Genomic DNA, 20565 nt, shown 5'->3' on the forward strand with positions numbered 1-20565 from the left:
GTTGTTACAGTGAGTGTAATCTACTCATAAATACGGTAGCTTCGACGAAGGGAAGATGAAGCAATAGTAATGTGTAACCGAGTGTGTTGTACGGGCCATATAGATGTAGTTTGCATTCTGGAGATCGCAGGTTCGAAACGCATCATCGGCAGCCCTGAAGATTGTTTTCCGCAGTTTCCCTATTTTTACAACAGGCAAATACTAGGGCTGTTATTATGTCCACGGCTCTTCTTCCCCAGTCCTCTTTAAACGATAATCACCACCACTTGCCTTTTCCTATCTGATAGTTGCCGAAAACTTATACGATTATATATATATAAATCCCATACAACCTACTTTTTAGTTTTCACTATTATGTGTGTGTACTTGGCAGTAAATATAAGTGAATCCCTCCCGCTTGATGTATGTGACAGCCCTCAGACGATCGGGACACGTAATTCTGATTTGTATGTAGTCGAAGTGACCTATAAGTCCATGGAAATTACCCCATGTACACAATAATAAAATATACCGTTTGCCAAGAATTGTATTGAAGTTGAGTTACCGGACTGTCACTTTGTCACTCTCAAGAAACAAGTGTCTCGTAAAGCGAAACCTTATTTTATGATTATCTCCCGTGCATGTAAAACGAATTGCTGCGATTTAGCAGCGGGCGACCTACAGAAAGGCCGTCGGACTAACCTTTCTTCCCGGAATCATCTCAACATGATAATACAAATTACATATTTCATGGTACATAACCTCTGATTGTGATTCACTCCTCTCATTTGAGGTTAAACAGTGCTCTTAAACAGTGTTTAAACATGACCGGTTGAACATCGGTTTTAGACAGTGTCTAAGTGATAAATTACGTCTCTGCAATGCAGCAGCCATGCTTAGGCATTGTTTAACCGTAGACATCGTCAAAATACTGTTTCTGCAATCGGCCCAATATATTTATGTCATTTGGCATATTGCATTAAATGAAAAGTTAAATTAAACATGGAAGTACACGCTGTAGAATAATATGAAAATGTATATTAATATATTAAAGTGCTCTCAACTAGTGGCAGTAAAATATCCTTTTTGACGAGGAAAGCATGGATATTAAGGCTACTCACTTTCTTCAGTTTTTGGAACTGGAGATGAGGACCGATTTGGTCAAATACATGCCTTGACTGACCTTTGCCTTTCTTATGTTATTTTGATAACAGGATGAATATTGAAAAGAAACAAACAAGTGTAAAGGTATGTAATGTATAGATAGATAGATAGATAGATAGATAGATAGATAGATAGATAGATAGGTAGGTAGGAGGACCAAGAAAAGGAACACAAAATAGGAGAAACATAAAGGCAGTGTATGAAGACTTGATAATGGGATGAGTTGACCTTAAACCACCATGAAGAAGTTAATCCTAGGCAACTGCTGCTTAGTCCACTGATAAACAATTGTTATAAATTTGGAAATGTTCCTATTCCCATTAATATGACTTTACTTCAGCTCCATCCATACTTTCTACTACTACTGTTCTTCAGTCATTAATTTGCATTATACAGTAAACTCTTGATGCAAAGGACTGGTAGGAGCTAAGGGTTGTCCATAGAATCAAAATTCTGTTAAACCATGAATCTTATGAATTGTATTGACAATAAAAAAAGCTTTCAGTTTTATTAATATATTTTAGTGGCAACAGTTTTTTTATAAACACCATTTTACAGTGAATTCAGCTTGAAAAACCCATCCACTTTTCACTTGTATATTGTATCTTGATCATTCATTATCAAAATTACTGAAAATATTCACAATAAGCTGCCACCTCTGGACCTGATAAGGCAGCTATGAATGAGATAATGTCATTCACATGTTTTCTGTTGATAGTTTTGGACCAGCTGAAACAGCTTCTTTGTTATCGTCAGCTTCCTGAACGCCCCATATAATATCTTCAGCAACCTCCTCCTGGTTTAGAATTTGATTGACTGGGTCACCTTCGTTGATGTCTACCCATTGTTCAATGTCATTCTCACTGCAATTATCATCAGACTGTTTCAAAGTTCCACAAAATTCATAGGTTTTAAAACCTCTAAATACATATTCTAATTCATTTCAGATCACTAATTAAGTTTTTAACTATTTTCATTATCTGTCAAAATTAACTCCCTTGAATTGCTGTCCATTGAATTGAGGGTTTACTGTATTCTTTTTAAGGTAGAATAATGATATATTGCTTAAGAATATGAGTACATATCATTAAATGAAAGTTTAAAAATTAGGTCTTGTGAGCCTGCTTTATTCAACTGTAAATACAAATTTCATTATCAAATCTCTTTCTATAGAATACTTATCTTGAAAATGTCCGCAGTGAATTATAAACTGTGACACACAATATTAAATTTAATTCTTACCGCATTGTAGTTTGACTGCAGGTTCGTAAAGTTAAATATTAGGAAATATAATATAGCAACTCGTGTATTTAAAAATACTGAATGGCATTACCTGAACTTTTACTGTATTTCATGTCTTTTGGATTAGAAATCCAGTCAGTCTGAACTAATAATGTGGCTTCTAAACCATTTCTCTTAATATTTCAGTTGGTTGTCGAAGTAATAGTGACTGCTCTGGTCAACATACATGTGTGAATCGGAACTGTGTACCTGCTTGTGCACCAGATGGCAGTTCTTGTGGAACAGCGGCAACCTGCTATGGAGCAATGCATCGTGCCATTTGTGAATGCCCTCCTGGATTCTTGGGCAATCCTAAAGTTGCTTGTACTGTCTTGGGCTGTCGCTCCAACTCTGAGTGCCCGAACGATAAGGCTTGTATAAACAATAAGTGTGCGAGTCCATGTGAGGAAAGCAATCCATGTTCTAAAGCTTCAGAATGTCGAGTGTACAATCACCGTGCTGACTGCATATGTCCTCCAGGGTTTGTTGGTGACCCGACTCAAGGCTGTGAGAAAGGCAGGTTTCATATTTATCTCTGTGGATAAAACATTATTCTAAAATATTTCTGCTAATATATATACAATATTATGCTTCAACAGTCTTGCTTTATCATGATTTATCAGCAAATATTTACTTACCCTGAAAATTGTGCCTATTTCATTCTGTATAATCTTGAAAATTTAATCATATTTAGATCCATATAAGAAGGAAAGTTAAAAAAGGGAAATCTTTGTCAACTGATGTGTTCTTCTGTTACAGTGGAGAAAGTGTGCAATGGAGATATGGAATGTCCTTCGCAGACAGCTTGTATTGATGGAAAATGTGTACCTCCTTGCACAGTTTTATCACCTTGTGGAAAGAATGCTGCTTGTAAAGTTTTAGATGTAAACCCTGTGCGAACTATGATATGTTTATGCCTCCCTGGTTACCAGGGTAATGCTGCTGTCGAATGTCAAAAGAGTGAGTTGCTCATTCCTTGGACCATGAATATACTAGATTTTAATGAAAGTAAAATTCAAACAAAACAATAAATAATTTGGCATTTCTCCTTCCAGTTCCAACTTGTCCTATTGAAAAGGGTTTCATACGTGATGATGTTGGCAACTGTGTTTGTCCACCCGGAAAAGGTCTGAATATGAATAATGAATGTAGGATGTGCCCTGAAGAACAAGGTTTCAAGGTGGATGAACGAGGGCATTGTGAATGTGATCTGGAGCGTGGAATGGTTATTGATTCACGAGGAAACTGTGTCTGCCCCACAGATCTTGGATATAGAATGGATCGTGGCAGATGCATAAAGAGTAAGTAGCCTCATACTAAATAATTCATTCATTCATTCATGCTCTAAAGGCTGAGCCTTGTTGCTGCAACACACAAGAGTTCTGCCTTCAACTGTGAACTTTAGCTCTAAATAAGAGCCTCAATCAATCCAGTGACCAAGATTTTGAAATAGGACTTTCTTGGCCATCCTCCTGCCCTCTTGCCTACAACTTTTTATTGCAGGATGCTGCAAAGGAAGGCATCATGGCTAATAATGTGACCCACATACTTTGTTTTTTTCCCCACCTTCCTTCTTTCAAGATTCATTTTTCTGCACAGGCACATCTCCGTTGCTTCTGATCTCTATCTTTCGTGTTTCCCCAATGTCCAACTTTCAGGAAAAAGTATTTTTTCCTATTCCAACAGAATGTTTTGGTCAACTGAATGTGATTCGTTGCAGACGTTTCGAAAAGAGATGATGTGCCTAATCCTGAACTTATCAAGCCAGCTCATGGATGCTTTAAACTCATGATAGCCTAGTTTTTTTTATTGATTTTGAGTGCATTTTCACTGATAAGGGGTCACTCACAGACATGTTGCTAAGAGCACTAGAAAACCATTCAAATTGTTAGTTGTCAACTTTCAAGCCTGGTATATTGGAAAATGAGTGTTTAGCAGAAATATTTTCATTTCCAGTCTACAATTTAAGGATGCCACTTTTGTAAAACATTATATCCCTCATTTATATTATTGTTGTATAAAAAAAATTCATAACTAAAACAACATAAGCCTATATTTTTAAAAAATCCTAGGATTTGAAATGAAGCACCAGGTATCATGTATCTAAAGTGATTGTTTGTGGAGGGAAAAGATAAATTAAGGGAAGACCACTTTCAGAAAGGCCACTCTCCAAGATTCAACCTGTTCAATCTTGATGCTGGTATGTTCAGCTGTATAGTCTGCCACTTTTATCAAAAGCTAGTGACCTCAATGTTTGACTCAGAAAGCAGTACCAGTAATTAATATCCCTTACCATCTGAATTAGAGATGCCAAAATGTCAAGTGGCAGAAATATATTAGAAACATTTCAATATTTTCCAATAATAGGGGAAAATAAAATATTGGATTATTGTAAAAGCAAGATAGACTAAGTTTTCAAATGCATCCTTGGACATGAGATTCATTCATTCATTATTTATTTACCATAAACCTTTACCGTATCTATGGAAGGCTAGGGGAAAAGGACAGGTCCCCCTACACATAGTGCCCCCTGATCTCTCATCCTGGGAAATTTCATGGAAGTGACAATAACATACAATAAGATGTGTTACTTGAATATTATAATTTTTGGCTAGATTGTAATTATAGTGTATCAGTAAAAAATTATTCCTAAAATATTGTTAGTTTCATGACTGTTAAAAACTGTGTGTTTTACTGGTGTCTGCTTTTTAAAGGAAATTATGGATTGATTCATTGATTAATTAAATAATTTTTTTTCTAGTCGTCGAGTGTGAAAATGATTATGATTGTCCAGATAACAGATTCTGTAATCTTACCAAAACATGTGAAGATCCTTGTGAAAATGAAACATGCGGACAAAATGCCTTCTGTAATGCCACCAATCATCGGGCTGTTTGCCAGTGCAATTCTGGATACACTGGTAATCAAAGCCATGAATGTGTGTGTAAGTATTAATTCATTTTCATATGCATACTGTATTTACAGTCTACTGAACATTCAGAATGAAATTATTAAAAACATTTTAATGTATTTCATACACTTACGGAAACCATGAGGTCACAAACATTGTACCAGAATGACATAAATCATACAATTTTAATACCAGATTGGAATTAAATATAGTCAATCCCAGTGCTGCAATCAGTTTGTTGTCTTCCTGTTCTAAAGAAAATGGGTGGAAGTAGGAGGCATTTGGCTCCCAGCTTGTCAAAGAACTCCTGTGGAACAAAATTCCAATAATTGAAGGGATATCATATAATTAGGGACTCATTGTGTAATTTCGATAAAAGTGGTTTATTTTAAATCTGTTATGTACAAATAATGTCGCTGATGTATACATTTCCTCTGATCAAAACACAAGTGAGTTAGAAATTCAATACATTAGAAATGGCTTTGCTGGCGGGGGGAAAATGATAAAATACTACCTTTGTTGTACGGAACTAACATGGCTAAATGTTAAACATTAAAGAAGATCCTAAATACATTGTAGTATGTGTAATTCTTACATGTAAAATTTGATTCATAATACAATTTGTGTTCTGACGTTTCATTTAATATATAATATAAGACTGTTCATGAACAAAATTCATTAAAAAATTAAATGTTTCATATACTTCAGTAATTCATGACGTGTAAGTAAACCATGTCAAAGAATTGCACCCAAATTACAGTTGAGACTAGTTCATACGTAACTCAGTTCTGTGTAATTATGTTTTATATGTAAATTTCTGTAGGTCCCGGCAACTTAAAACGTGTTAATTAAACCTTACTTGTACGTTACCCATTACCCATTTACACCATTCAGTGTTATAGTATTCATTTTCAATAAAAGCGGTTTATTTGTACATAACAAATTTAAAATAATGTCGCTGACGTATACATTTCCTCTGATCAAAACACAGGCGAGTTAGAAATTCAGTACATTAGAAACGGTTTTGCTGGCAGTGGAACTTTAGCTGCAAATGTCAGGGATTCATTTGTCTAGCGAAGGTCATGGGGAATGACTGCATGTCATTTAACTAAGGAAGAAAACTTATGAAAAAGTTGATCTGCACGTGAATTTAAATAATGCTGTAGACATAAATGAAATTCATACTGTTACCAAAATACAGGTGACTTACATATGCAGTACATTAGAGTCGATATTGTTGGCGGTGGGTCTTTAAATGCAGATATCAGAGGGGTGCGGTGGTCTAGCGAAGATCATGGGAAGTGGCCGTGTGACATAAAGCTAAAGTAGAAATATAACGAGACATGTGTTCGGGACATAGGACGTACATTCATTTTAACTGTAAGCAGGTTATGAAAACACGACACATTAAATTGATGCTGAGATCTGACATTTGCCATATTGAGTAAAAAAAACCTGCAGTTCTATCAGTAGAAATTGTACATTACTGTCAGTTGGCCAAGGCGAAGGGAAGGAGAAAAGTTACACACTGGACGAGAAAGTAATGCATTTTTAATTTAAAATTGAAACTTCGTGCAGCCATCCACCGTGCTTAACTTTCACTTCATTTCTGTTATAATAAAAGTTATTATTTCACATTCCACAAACTACTTTTACCATTTCCAGGGCTGCCAAAGTCCTGAAATTTGGTCCCACTGGAGTTCTTTTATGTGCTGGTAAATCTACTCATACAAGGCTGACATATTTCAGCACCTTCAAACACCACTGGACTAAAGGATCCAACCCAGCAACTTGGGCTCAGAAAGCCAGTGCTCTTGTCTGAATTATTCAGCCTACTTCTGTTATACTTTGTCGCATCATTAAGGACTAGAGCTCAACAAATTACATTTTCAGTTCTGTTTCCTTTCCATTTATTTCTCTACTTTCTTTTTCAATCTGCAATGAACGAATCCAAGGCAGTATCTTGAGAAGAAGGATTGCTATCATCATTTAACCATCACATTTCTTCAAACTAAAATATATAATAATCTATATATATAATAACTTGTATAATATAAGCAACAAAAAGCATACCTCTAATACTATGCTGCCTAACACTTTATGGATTGTATTCTTCTTAGATTTAACTGTCATTAAAATAATCTCAGGGCATTTTATTTCATTGTGTATTATACATGTACACTGGTGGTGATTACTCCACTTTGTGGAGAAAAATTATATTTGTATTCCATTGTAGCCACCTGAAAGTAGGAATTAAAAAAGAAGCAATTTATACAAACCCTGTTGTCCTATCACCTAATTCTTTCCTTTAATCTCTTTAATAAAAAAAAATACTAAGCAGAAATATGCACAAAATGTCATTTGTTGCGGCTAACCGATTCCTACAGCGCTACAGGAAGTAGTGGAGACTCATGTAATAACGTGCAGCGTGTTCTGTGAGAAAGGGTAGCAGGGATATATTTCTGCCAAGGGCATTGACACTGAGGTATGATTCACCCACTTTTTGCGCATTTTCTTCAGTCTGGCAGTCTCCCTCAGTCAATGTGTCTGTGTAGTTCTATTTAGTGTCTGTTACTTTGTAAGTGTGTAGTCATATCCTAAATTACTTTTTTTATTGTATAATCATGCTGTACTTCTGTTTAATTGTAATACATGTGTAATTTTCAAAAAACTTAAAAGAACTATTATTACCACACTTATGTTGGTAACAATCAACCTTTACTTCTCTGTCAAAATTCACTATATAAATTTTTGTGCCCCTACTTCTAATTCCAAGTTAATACCACTGTACATTTATTACAGTTATAGTAGTTTCTATATATGCAAAATTGGTTGTAGTCATAGCTCAGTCCCCACTGCCTTCTGAAACAGAATCCTTTTAAGTAATAATTATTTCCTCAACCCCAATTTTACCCAATAACTGTCCCATTGAATTTTACAGTCAAATATTTATGTCCAGTGGTTCTACATAGGATGTGTGTTTGTAATAGTCTTGTAATTTTGTGTTTAAAATATGCTTTATGGATCTCGTTTATTACTAACCTGAATGGAACACATAATTTGTTGCTAATTTCATTTTCATGACAACTTTTCCCTTTGTTACCTCTCTATCCCTTCATACATCTTGTCATTGATGGCTTCAAACTCCATCTTGCTCTTCCTCATACTTTCAGTGCCTATAAAACCAGTACCAAGCTGTCCAACTCTCTCCTCAGGTTCCTTTAAAAATATCTGGCTTCAAAGGACATAATATTCCATTTGGGTGAATGTGAGTTATGAAGTTTTAAGGAGTGATTTTGTTTCTTTGCAGCACATTTCCGTACTGATTTCCCTCCTTCAGACATCTATGTAAGCTGTCTCTCAGATGGAGTTCAAGTTAACATCAATATTACAGATCAAGACTTTAATGGAGTCTTGTATGTTAAGGGTCACAGTAAAGATGAACAATGTCGACGTGTTGTGACCCTGCCGTCTAACACAGGCATTCGCACTGAAATATTTAAAGTAAACTTTGGCAACTGTGGTCTCATCCATGTCAGGGTAGGTATTTAATTTATGTGATAGGTAATGTCATTACAAATTTATTCTACATTAATTTGAAAATTATAATATTTTTCATTTATTTTTATTTTCAGGGAGAAGCAAGCTTTGTTCTTGTCATTCAGAAACATCCAAAATTGCTCACATATAATGCACAAGCATATCATATCAAATGTGTATACCAGACAGGAGAGCAGAATGTAACATTAGGTTTCAATGTGTCCATGTTAACTACAGCAGGCACCATAGCTAATACAGGACCTCCACCTACATGTCTAATGAAGATAGTAACCCAGACCGGTCAAGAAATCAGTGCTGCTGAAATTGGGGATAATCTTCAACTACAAGTAGAAGTACAGCCAGCAAGTATGTATTCGTAGACTATTAATAATTCTGTTCTCTTTAGTAACTTATTACTGTCTAATCTGTGATGTATACACAAAAAAATCGTTTCCATTACATGTTCTTGCTACAGGCATACAGTATATTGACAGCATATGTGAGGTTTGTTTGTTAACCCACATTATTGTGGTAGCTGAACATAATATTTTAATTTTTAATTGATTAACTTTTAAGATTTGGGAGAAAGCAATAGAAGACTATGTGAAACTCAATTTTTCAGCATATGCCCATAGTTAATGTGGGGAAAATTACCTTCCTCTCAGATCTGTTAACATGGTCACACTAGTCAGTGGCTCACTAACTTTTTGGATGTGAAAATTTCTCTCTGATATCAATATATTGATGAAAAACTACCATCTTAGCATCTTTTCCACTTTTCCAATATAACATTGCATTATAGTTACTTGTTTTTCCATTCACCTAGATGTTTTCGTGTACCACGGGCAGCATAGAGCTTTGAACTCAGAAACTTCAGTCGATATTTGAAAAGAAAAAAAAGAAACAGAAACAAAGCTGCAATGATTTTATCTGCTAACACAGAGCACACTTTATTTAATCATCACCAGAAACCAATTAATCCCAAAGATTAAAAGATTAATCACAAAAACATTAAAATTATATTTCTTAATTCTTTGCTCTTACTGCACCATGTCATATAATTAGTTTTCCATAAGATGCTAATGTACTTTCTCTGTTTTAGGTATCTATGGTGGTTTTGCAAGGAGTTGTATTGCAAAGACCATTGAAGACAATGTTGAAAATGAATACATTGTGACAGATGAGAATGGATGTGCTACAGACCCAACCATCTTTGGTGAATGGGACTTCAATCCTGAATCACAAACACTCATGGCCAGCTTTAATGCATTCAAGTTTCCAAGCAGTGATAACATCAGATTCCAGTGTAATATTAGAGTCTGCTTTGGAAAATGCCAACCGGTGAATATCATTCTTCATTTCTTCTTTCCTTCTTTGTGTGAACGTGTTTTTCATTTTCCCTTTTTTAGATCTACTCGTTTATGTTGTGCATTTGATTATTCACTTCTCTACTGTAGGCTGCAAAGGGTATCATTCCTATGTAAGCTAATGGCCACTTTGTTTACTTTCCTTTAAATCATTACCTTCCCTTTTATGTCTGAATGACAAAGAAATTCAAAGTGTAATTTAAAATTTTATTGATTTGAAAGTCATAACCATCTTTATTTTATGTTCTTAACTTGTTATTACAATATCTTTCTATCCATTAAAAAAATGGAGATAAAATGCACTTTTCTATCTGAAAGATAACAAGAAAGTCAAGATTTTGTGGAAACTGCCTATATTTTTTGTAAATCAGATTAGATATTATATGAACTTTGATATTTTTGTGGTGTCAATATTATAAATTGAATAGATAATTGCTATGATTGTTAAAATTATAGGAACAAAAGTTGTTTACCTAATATATTGCCACCACATTTGAATACACTTTTGGAAATAATTTCATAATAATAAATAACGACATTTATAAAACAAACATTTATCATCTATATTAAACTGACTTCTTTAACTGCTAAGATCATGAGTTCTACACAAGATCTTTTAACATCATACATTAATTTTTACAATTTGATTTATGTCGCACCGACACAGGTAGGTCTTATGGTGACGATGGGATAGGAAAGGACTACGAGTGGTAAGCAAGTACTGTGGCCTTAATTAAGGTACAGCCCCAGCATTTGCCTGATATGAAAATGGGAAACCACAGAAAACCATCTTCAGGGCTGCCAACAGTGGGGTTCGAACCCACTACCTCTCGAATGCAAGCTGATAGCTACATGATCATACATTAATGTATTCTTGCCCCCTATATTAATTTTGTTGGAAGTACAGCTTTTGGTAGTGGAACAAATGAAAGATCAGTGAATCACCAGAATGTTCCTTTTTTCAAATGTAAACAGCTGCATGTAGTGTATAAAAATACATTAATGGATTTCTCATAATATTGTGCAATTTCTCTTGTAGGTGAACTGCCGTGGTTTGAATGCATTCGGACGCCGCAAGCGCCAAGCTGAACTGAAGAACAATACTGAGGTAGCAGTGGCTGAATCTGTTTTCCAAGGCCAGCTGCGAGAGGAAATTACTATTGAGTCAAATGCTATCCTTACTTTCGAACGTCGAGAAGAAAGATTTGTAGATCCAACTGAAGGTAATATTTCTTTTCTTTTGGCAGTTTTACCAAAATTTATTTGAAAGCCTGTAAAAAGATAGTTCGAAAACAACTCGCATACAACAGGAAAAAAAAGAGAGAGAAAAAAGAAAGAAGAAAGTTTAAAGTAGTTTCTGCATTGTTCATTTCTTGTGGAGCCTCTGGAGTAGCATCCAAGAAATCCAGGAAATTTGCTGAGTAGGAAGACAGGGGACATTCCTCGATAATGTGTTTGATGGTTTGTCAGGGAGGATTCTGTATCTCCATATTGAACTCAAGTTTTTTCCCCACTTGTACAACAGGTCAGCACATGTACCATGATTTGTTCTGATCCTGTTCCGCATTAACCATGTTCTGCGAGGCAAATTCAGAGCATCACTTTTATTTGTTTTAATTTTTTTTACAGTCCGCTTTATGTCGCACCGGCACTGATATGTCTTATGACGACGATGTAATAAGAAAGGCTAGGGCCCGGTTTCATCAACACATGTTAGTACTTAACAAGGTGTTAAATCATTTTAACATATGATTTAAGAAAATTTGCGTTTCATCAACAAATGTTAACATTAACAAATGTTAAACTGCGTATTAAAGTTAACATCAGCCATTTCCAATGTTAAATGGCTAACATTAGCATTTAGCAACCTGTTCCAAAATGGCTGCTGTGAATCTCGCTTTCGAGGCGGAATTGCTCTATTTAGATCTTTTACAAAACAATCCTGATCGAAGAAGAGTTCAGCGACGTAATGACTGAAAATTTGACGGATCCGAAATTTCTTCATAGATACAGGTTATCGAAAACAGTCGTTGCTAAGGTTGTTGACGAAATTCAAGTGAGGTTAGAATATCCTACGAAGAGAAACTTACCTCTTTCTCCAATGTTGCAGGTACTGATAATATTACGAGTTTTTGCTACTGGTTATTTTCACATAATGGCCGGAGACAATGCTGGAATTTCTAAAGCCGCTGTTAATAGAGTTGTTGGTCGAGTGTCTGCAGCAATAGCATCCACGAGAAGGAGGTATATAACATTCCCTTCAGTAGAAGAGCGTCAGCAAATTATCTGCGACTTCTATGAAATAAGCCGTTTTCCTGGTGTTTGTTCTACGTGCAATAGATTGCACACATGTAAGAATCCAATCACCTGGAGGCAATTGGGCCGAAATATATCTAATCGAAAGGGATTCTCTGTTAATGTTCAGGTGATTAGTGAGCCTAACCTCCAAATCAGGGATATACTTGCTAGGTGGTCTGGTTCTGCACACTACAATACAATATTTAATGACTCCCATATCGGAGCACAGTTTGAAGTGGGACAATTAACGAAGTGATTTTGTTAGGTGACAGCGGATACCCGCTAAAAAAAAGTATCTGTTTACCCCATTGAAACCCTCGCGGACTTTTCCCGCGCCTTTTCTTTTCTTTTATCGTCAAGCCATCTGTGCGCTTGCACTCAATAACTTATATATATATATATATATATATATATATATATATATATATATATATATATATATATATATATATATATATATATTTACTAACTAATTCAATTAACAACTCTTTTTCGAAGGAGGAAAAATTAGAACTACGATTCCGTTTCACTTCACGCGCCATATTTTACAGCTGTGCTCAAACAAAAGCGCATCGGAGCGCGCTGTAAAACAGCATGTTCGTACCACTGCCTCCTTGATTCGCACCAGTTCGCAATATTGGGAGAGTTAACAGTCGATTAGTTAACATTTCACAAGAAAAGTTTGATGAAACGCAAGAAACCTAACAAGATGTTAAATTTCTAACTCCGTATTAACTAACTACTTGTTAGTATATATTTAACATGTGTTGATGAAACCGGGCCTAGGAGTGGGAAGGAAATGACCGAGGCGTTTATTAAGATACAGCTCCAGTTTTAACCTGGTGTGAAAATGGGGAAACCATAGAAAAGCATCTTCAGGGCTGGTGACAATGGGGTACGACCCACTATCTCCCAAATACAAGCTGATAGTTACACGTCCTAAACCGCACAGCCACTTGCTCAGTCAGTATCTCATTTAACACTGCCCCTGAGCAGTGAACAGCTGTTAATCTATCTTGCTTCCAGGCTAGATTGATGTGGAAGTTAGTATATGCTAGGTCCTTAGCTATCCTAATTGGAGGATGTCTAGTATGAAGCCTGTTTACTTCAGTGCCTACAATATCCTCATGGATAAGCAGATCATGGTTGGCTGTTTTCTTCTTAAGCTCCCTGACTACAGCATGCTTCTTTCACGGGCAAGGTATAGGAATATGACTCATGGCCGGCAGCCAGAAAGTTGTGCCTGTAAAGACGCATATAGTTTGATTCTGTTGGACGTAGATCAGTTTCGCATGGCAACTATTTAGCCAAACAAGGGAACAGTATTGAGACTAGACAAGGCCAAGGGTAGTTGACATCAAGGTGGAAGCTGTGGAGCCCCTTCTGGTACAACATAACTTTTGGATAATCTTATTCCTTGATTTCAGTTTAGCTGCTGTCCTGCTTAGGTGTTCTTTGGAGGGTATCATTCTATCAAGTGTGACCCCAAGATACCAGGTGTATGCATAAGTCTTTTTCCGGTTTCACTAAGAGATGGTGCCAGTGAACAGTATGCAGCATATGAATTTGACACATGTCAGTTTGTTCGTCTGACATTAACCTACCAACACACACAAGTTGAGTCCGCAAAATACTAGCATCTGTGCTGTATCATTCAATGATCATGTCTATGTTTGTGCCTGAAAAAGAACATTTGTGGCACGCATTGCTTTTCTTATTTAATCAAAAGAAAAAGGCTGTTCAATGTCATCAGTTGCTGGTAGAAACATACGATGAACACGCTCCATCGATTAGAACATGTGAAACATGGTTTTTACAATTTAAACGTGGTGATTTCAATGTGAAAGACAGTGCACGCTCTGGATGATGACCCAGCTCAAACTCAACAGCCATTGGCACAAGCATTAAATGTTTCACAAGAAACAATCAGCAGACGTTTACGAGCAATGAGGAAGCTCAGTAAACTTGGTAAATGGGTCCCACACGATTTGAATGAATGGCAAATTGAAAATTAAAATGTCACTTGAGAAATGCTGCTTCAGTGCCATGAAATAATGTCATTTCCGTACCGACGAAAAACGCATTTATTTTGAAAACGCAAAGCATAGAAAATCGTGGTTGTTACCTGGCGAAGCCGGTTCTTCAACACCAAGGCCAAATTGCTTCGGCAAGAAGAATATGCTTTGTGTCTGAAGGGACCAGAGCTGTATGGTGTATTATGAACTCTTGAAGCCTGGCGAAACCGTTAATGCACAACACTATCGCCAACAAATGATTAATTTATATCATGCGTTGATCGAAAGACAACCGGAATAGGCCAGAAGACCTGGCAAAGTGATTTTGTTACATGACAATGCGCCGTCTCACACAGAAAAAACCAGTGAAAGACACCTTGAAATCGTTTGAATGGGGCATCCTTCTGCACCCACCGTAGTCTCCCGACCTGGCGCCATCAATCACCTTTTTGCATCAATGGGGAATGCTCGCAGAGCAGTACTTCAGCAATTTCTAGGCAGTTGGAAAATGGCTAGACGTATGGTTTGCTGCAAAAGACAAGCCGTTCTTCTGACCCGGTATTCATAACTTACCTGAAAGATGTGCGAAGGATATAGAAGCCGATGGCCAATATTTTGAATAAACAAAAAATGAATTTCCCCTGAAAATTACATGTTTTATTTACCACAAAAACCGGCAAAAACTTTGCATACACCTGGTACTTTGGATATTTGTTATGGACAAGGGGATTGTTCTCAAACTGAACATTAATTGGTGAGGTGTAATTTTACAGGGGCTAGGTTACATTTCTATCGTCAAAAGTATTTTCCTAGAATAGCTAGCTCTCCATTAAGGTATTCTTAGTGACCTCCATGAATTTATGCTGTGTTGCTATTGCCCAATCATCTGCAAACCCAAATTTCTTGGGAGTACGTTTCTGGCATATCAGCGAAGTACAAGCTAAAGACTGAAGGGGCTAGTACTCAACCTTGAGGAAGACCATAATTAAGAATTCTCCAATCACTGATGGCATTTCCGATGATTACTTGGAATGGTCTGTCAAGTCAGCATGCTGCTAAGTACATATATGATTTTCTTGCAAGGAAGTACAAGAAGCAATTTATAAATTACTCCCTTTTTCCAGATAGTGTCATATGCTGCAGTCAGATCAATAAATACAGCTGAGGTCTTAAGATGCTTCTGGAAACTAGCTTCTACATAGTGTAACGCTGATATATTTATACTTATTATATTCCTCAAGGTAGTAATTCCAATAGGCACTGCTTGATCCTTCTAGAATTCCACTTTATCTAGTAAGGACAGGTGCGACAACTTTCCTTACACTTGCATGCTCCTTATTTGCTAAGATCATCCCTAACCTCAATTACACAAAAGCTTCCTCTTCAGACTGATGCATTGAGTCCTCCCAGCTTCCAGTATTTATTTACACAGGTTGGTCTCACTCCTCATGTCGCTCCACGACATTAATATACATGAATCGCCTCCTTGGTTCACAGATGTATGTACATACACTGCTGGGAAAAAAAAAAAGTGCAACATCCTCAAGGACTGTGTTCAGTGGCACCAGGGAATATGTGCATACTGAGGTGGTGTTGTGTTAGTGATTCATTTGTCACGGATATCGGCGATCAGATGGCACTCAAGAGATCTGTCCATGCACACTCTGTTTTGACTGTGCAGGCAGTAACTGTGCTGAGGTTAGAGGTGAACAGTGTTTGCAACATTCATTCTAAGGTACAACCATACCCCGCCGACGAGTACGTGCTGGTGTTGAACAACTGTAGCTATCTGAACAGGGTTACATTGTGGTTCTGCAGAAGCTGGATGGATGTATCAACAAATTGCTGCACATGTTGGGCACAATGCATCAGTGGTGTGTCGCTGCTTTTAGCAGTGGTTCTCACACACGTAGAGCAGGCTCTGGACTTCTGCATAGTACAGACACGCGTCAAGATCGATGCACTGTGCAAGCAGCAGTGGCTTACCGAACATAATCCAGGAACAAAATCTGGTCACCTGTTGCACCTGCTGTGTCACCAAGGACCATTGAGAACCTTCTGCCTGCAGCACGAGCATGATCACGTGTGCCTCTAGCCAGGCTACCACAGAGACCATGATATCGCAAAGTGCAACCACTCTGGTGTCATGAAAGAGTCGACTGGAGAGGGGAATGGCGATCTGTTCTCTTCAGTGACAAGAGTAGGTTCTGTCTGTATGCAAGTGATGGATGTACACGTGTATGGCATAGACCTGGTGAGCGGCCTATTCCAGAGTGCATTCGCCCATGATATCCAGGTCCCACCCCAGCCTTCATGGTATGGGGGGCCATTAGTTACAACTCACGGTCACATTTGGTGTTTCTAGAGGGTAACGTAACAAGTGCCCGCTAAATTGTACAGGTTGTTGTGCTTGTGCTATTGCCATTTCTTCGACAGGAAGGTGATATCCTTTTTCAGCAGGACAGTGCATGTCCAGATACAGCTGCTGTGATGCAACCTGTTCTACGTGGTGTACAACAACTGCCCTGGCCAGCAAGACCACCGGATCTTTCACCAATTGAACACGTATGGGGCATGATGAAGCGGGACATATTTATTATAACTACATGAGTTGCCTCGCTATATTATGGGAATCTATTCAAACAACTTCACAATGTAGAATCAGTGAATAATGAATGCCATTTTGAATCAATGAAAGAATGACCAAACAGTGAATATTTAGCCTACTATTTCATTTAGCAATAATCAGTTCTGTGCAAAATAACACATTAGCTCCAGATTACATGTATAAATCATCACACACAGTACACTGTCTCAGAGAATGAACGAGCAAATGAATACCACGTAGCGTCTTTCACAGAATGACCTCGTGATGAATACTGTCATGCATGCGCATGTATATATAGTCTTGCTCCACGTGATTATAGCGTCTCAAAACATTCACTGGTAGCAGCGCTCTCCCTGACGCATCTCCAAGTGTCTCTCATTCAACACAACCTTATTCAAAATCGGAGCCTACGGATTGGCTATCGATCAGCTTCAATATTCCCTAACTACAAATTTTTTTTGTAACACTATGTTCTAACATCTTAATTTAACAAACTCACATCATATTCCCTACTTTATATTACAAATTATTTTACAAACATTTCCTAACCTAAAATCGGGAAATTGTACTTTGTATAGTTACAGAGTATTTTTTGAAAGATAATGGAAAGCATTTTGAACATGGTTTGTATTTACAGAGAACATTATTGAATAGTAAATGAAAACTTAAATGAATAATATGAGTCATGTTTACATTTATTAAAGTTTGATATCCATTTTCAATACTGTTTGTTTTGGCGTAAATTGTACTATTAGTCAGAGACCAAACAAGCCAATGAGATTATGGAAATGAGGGGTAGAAATGAATTTTTATTCTAGATTGTTATAATAAGTTTTATCACATTTCTCAACGTCAGTGGTAAAATATTTCCTCATGAAATGTATATGTATATCTGTCTTTAGTTTGTGGTTTGATTTCATATGACTTCAATTTTAACATTTATCTTTCTAGCCCCTGATGTTCAGCACGTGGAAAACATCTGTGTATCCATGATTGGCTTCATTATTGCTCTGGTGATCACAGCATTACTTGCGCTTGTTGCGGTCGCAGTAGCCGTTTCCTGTTGGCTTATGGCATACAGGAGGAAGCCTAAAACATCGGGGCCCTTGCCACATCCACCAGAGTTCCCGAATCCATTATTTACAACACCTGAACCAGTAGCAGAGCCTTCACCTGATTATATCTCCTAAGGAGGTTATATGTGGTGAAACAAAACCAAATAAAACTGCATACGTGAAAACAAAATGTTATATTAACGATAGTGAATTGTGTGAACTATTGTGAATTATTTATCCATCGGTTCTGACGATTCAGTCATGTTAGCGATATGACACCGATATTGACTTCCGCCTATTGCAAGCCGGTAACGTTCTATACCACGATATTAGTACTATATATATGATTTTACATCATTACATGAATCATTTCTAGTGTTGGTGACAATGAAAATTATAACCTACGAAACTGGACACTTGAGAATTATCTTGATGATAATTGTCTCCTGCAGTTGGATGAATGTAGTTGTCACAACCCTTGTACTTAATGGTGCAAAATCGTACGTTGCATCGAATGACACTGAAAATGCATTCAAGATTATTTTTGTATAAATATTTTCAAAAAATATGATCTTAGATGTATTTTCATATAGTTACTATCTCCTCCGATGGCTTTGTAAGTAAATGATGATAAACTGTCATAAAAATAGGGGAAATTTCCATTAGCATTGGTGGTAGCTAACTTGTAAATAATATTTAATCCATCCTTGTCTTCTCCTCTGCTCTCAGTACTATTGCTGGTACACTTTGTAACCATTTATAACTGATTATCACACTGTTTGACTCTATTTTAATATGATTTACTTCTTCCCTCACTCTACTATCCAGATTCATGCTCGAGGATTATTTCCTCAAAATCTTACAATAATTCTCAGTACAAAAAGCCATTGGAGGATTTGTGTTTTTTTTTTAACTATTATAAATATATTATAAATATTAAATGTATAGTGTGAAAGAATCTGTGTTTTGAATGTGTTTGCTATGTGGATAAGACTGGTTCTATTTTTTTTCTACCTTTCTTTCATTCTCTCTCTCTCTCTCTCTCTCTCTCTCTCTCTCTCTCTCTCTTACTCTTTTAACAAAGGTTTAGTAGACCTGAATGCATTGCTAAAATGCTTCATGTTGCTTTGCCAGTCTTGTCAACAGTTACTGTTTTTTTGTATATTTAACAAATGTAGCAAGAAGGACCTGATTCTCCATATTAAGAAAGAGTATTGCAGGATTCAACACTCTGTAAAAGTTGCCAAATATTGCAATATCATGAAACATACTTGAATTTAGAATGTATACTTCAAGTAGAGGAAATGATTTATGGAAAGAGAATTGTGTGCTACTTGTTCTGCTTTACTGTAATAATATTTATTGTATAGAAAAAGACTGCCCAATTGATTTATATACTTCCTACATTGAACAGAAACAAACTGGAGGCTAATATCACATTGAAAATTTGAGAGTTTACTTACTGATGCTCTTCATACCACCTCACTAGACTGGGAATTTTCAAGTAGGCAGTTAATATATGTTAACAGAGGCCTCATTATTTTACTATGATTTGATTTTCATGAAAGTTAAACAAACAAATCAGATATTTCTGTGTTGTGAGTTTTTAACAAAAGCACATTAGACTGATATGTGTGTGTTATGTGTCTGTGTTTATTTTTATCCTTTCAATGTGCTTCTGTTATTTACTTCAGTGGGATTTCTCTTGGTTTTCTAATCATTGTTACCTTATCCTTTCCTTATTCTCCTTTCCTTTCCCTATCCTATAACGGTTGCTAATTTATACCAACTTTAAAAGTCCTAAAGAGTTAAATTCCCTCCCTTCTAAGTTTTAGAATTTAAATTACAGCAAAACCTACAGCTGTCACTCTTGAGTAGTTTAGAAGGTATTCTAAAGGTGATGGAAGAGGTGGTATGTTGGGCATGTCATTGATTGTACTAATCAAATAGCTTTTTAATATGTTAGTAACATATTTCAGTAATGCCATTGTATCCTATCTCAGTAATAAGTAACCAGTCAGCAAGGGCTCTCCAATTGTGATAATTGCTTAATAAAGATTCTATATTAAATACAGATTTTCATATTGTTTTATATGTTTTATTTTACCTATATGGTCCCTTCTGTATTTTGAAAACTACATACCATTCAAACATTAGGAAAATATAAATTACTCCACATAATCCTTAAAAAAAAAGGAAATACATTCCATCATTTGCATGCAGTGAATACAAATTCCACTGAAGAGGATAATCATTATGGTTTTGGTTTGAATCACTGAACCTTATTCACTTGTGGTACTTGATTTGATAGGTCAAGATGTTGTTGTTTGAGTCATCAGTCCATAGA

General features: G+C 36.4%; 1 protein-coding gene across 1 annotated transcript in view; it reads left to right on the plus strand.

The window, feature by feature from the left end:
• dpy (dumpy) overlaps positions 1–20307 on the plus strand; it is a 562668-nt gene extending 542361 nt beyond the window's left edge. Inside the window, 10 exon segments of the mRNA XM_068226068.1 lie at positions 2572–2961; positions 3184–3384; positions 3480–3735; positions 5190–5353; positions 6077–6094; positions 8646–8875; positions 8971–9241; positions 9978–10216; positions 11282–11465; positions 18115–20307. Of these exon segments, the coding sequence (XP_068082169.1) occupies positions 2572–2961; positions 3184–3384; positions 3480–3735; positions 5190–5353; positions 6077–6094; positions 8646–8875; positions 8971–9241; positions 9978–10216; positions 11282–11465; positions 18115–18353 (2192 nt within the window). The 3' untranslated portion in view covers positions 18354–20307.
• Positions 20308–20565: the final 258 nt, after the last annotated feature.

The sequence above is a fragment of the Anabrus simplex genome, chromosome 2 (genome assembly GCF_040414725.1).
Source record: "Anabrus simplex isolate iqAnaSimp1 chromosome 2, ASM4041472v1, whole genome shotgun sequence".
Classification (NCBI taxonomy): domain Eukaryota; kingdom Metazoa; phylum Arthropoda; class Insecta; order Orthoptera; family Tettigoniidae; genus Anabrus; species Anabrus simplex.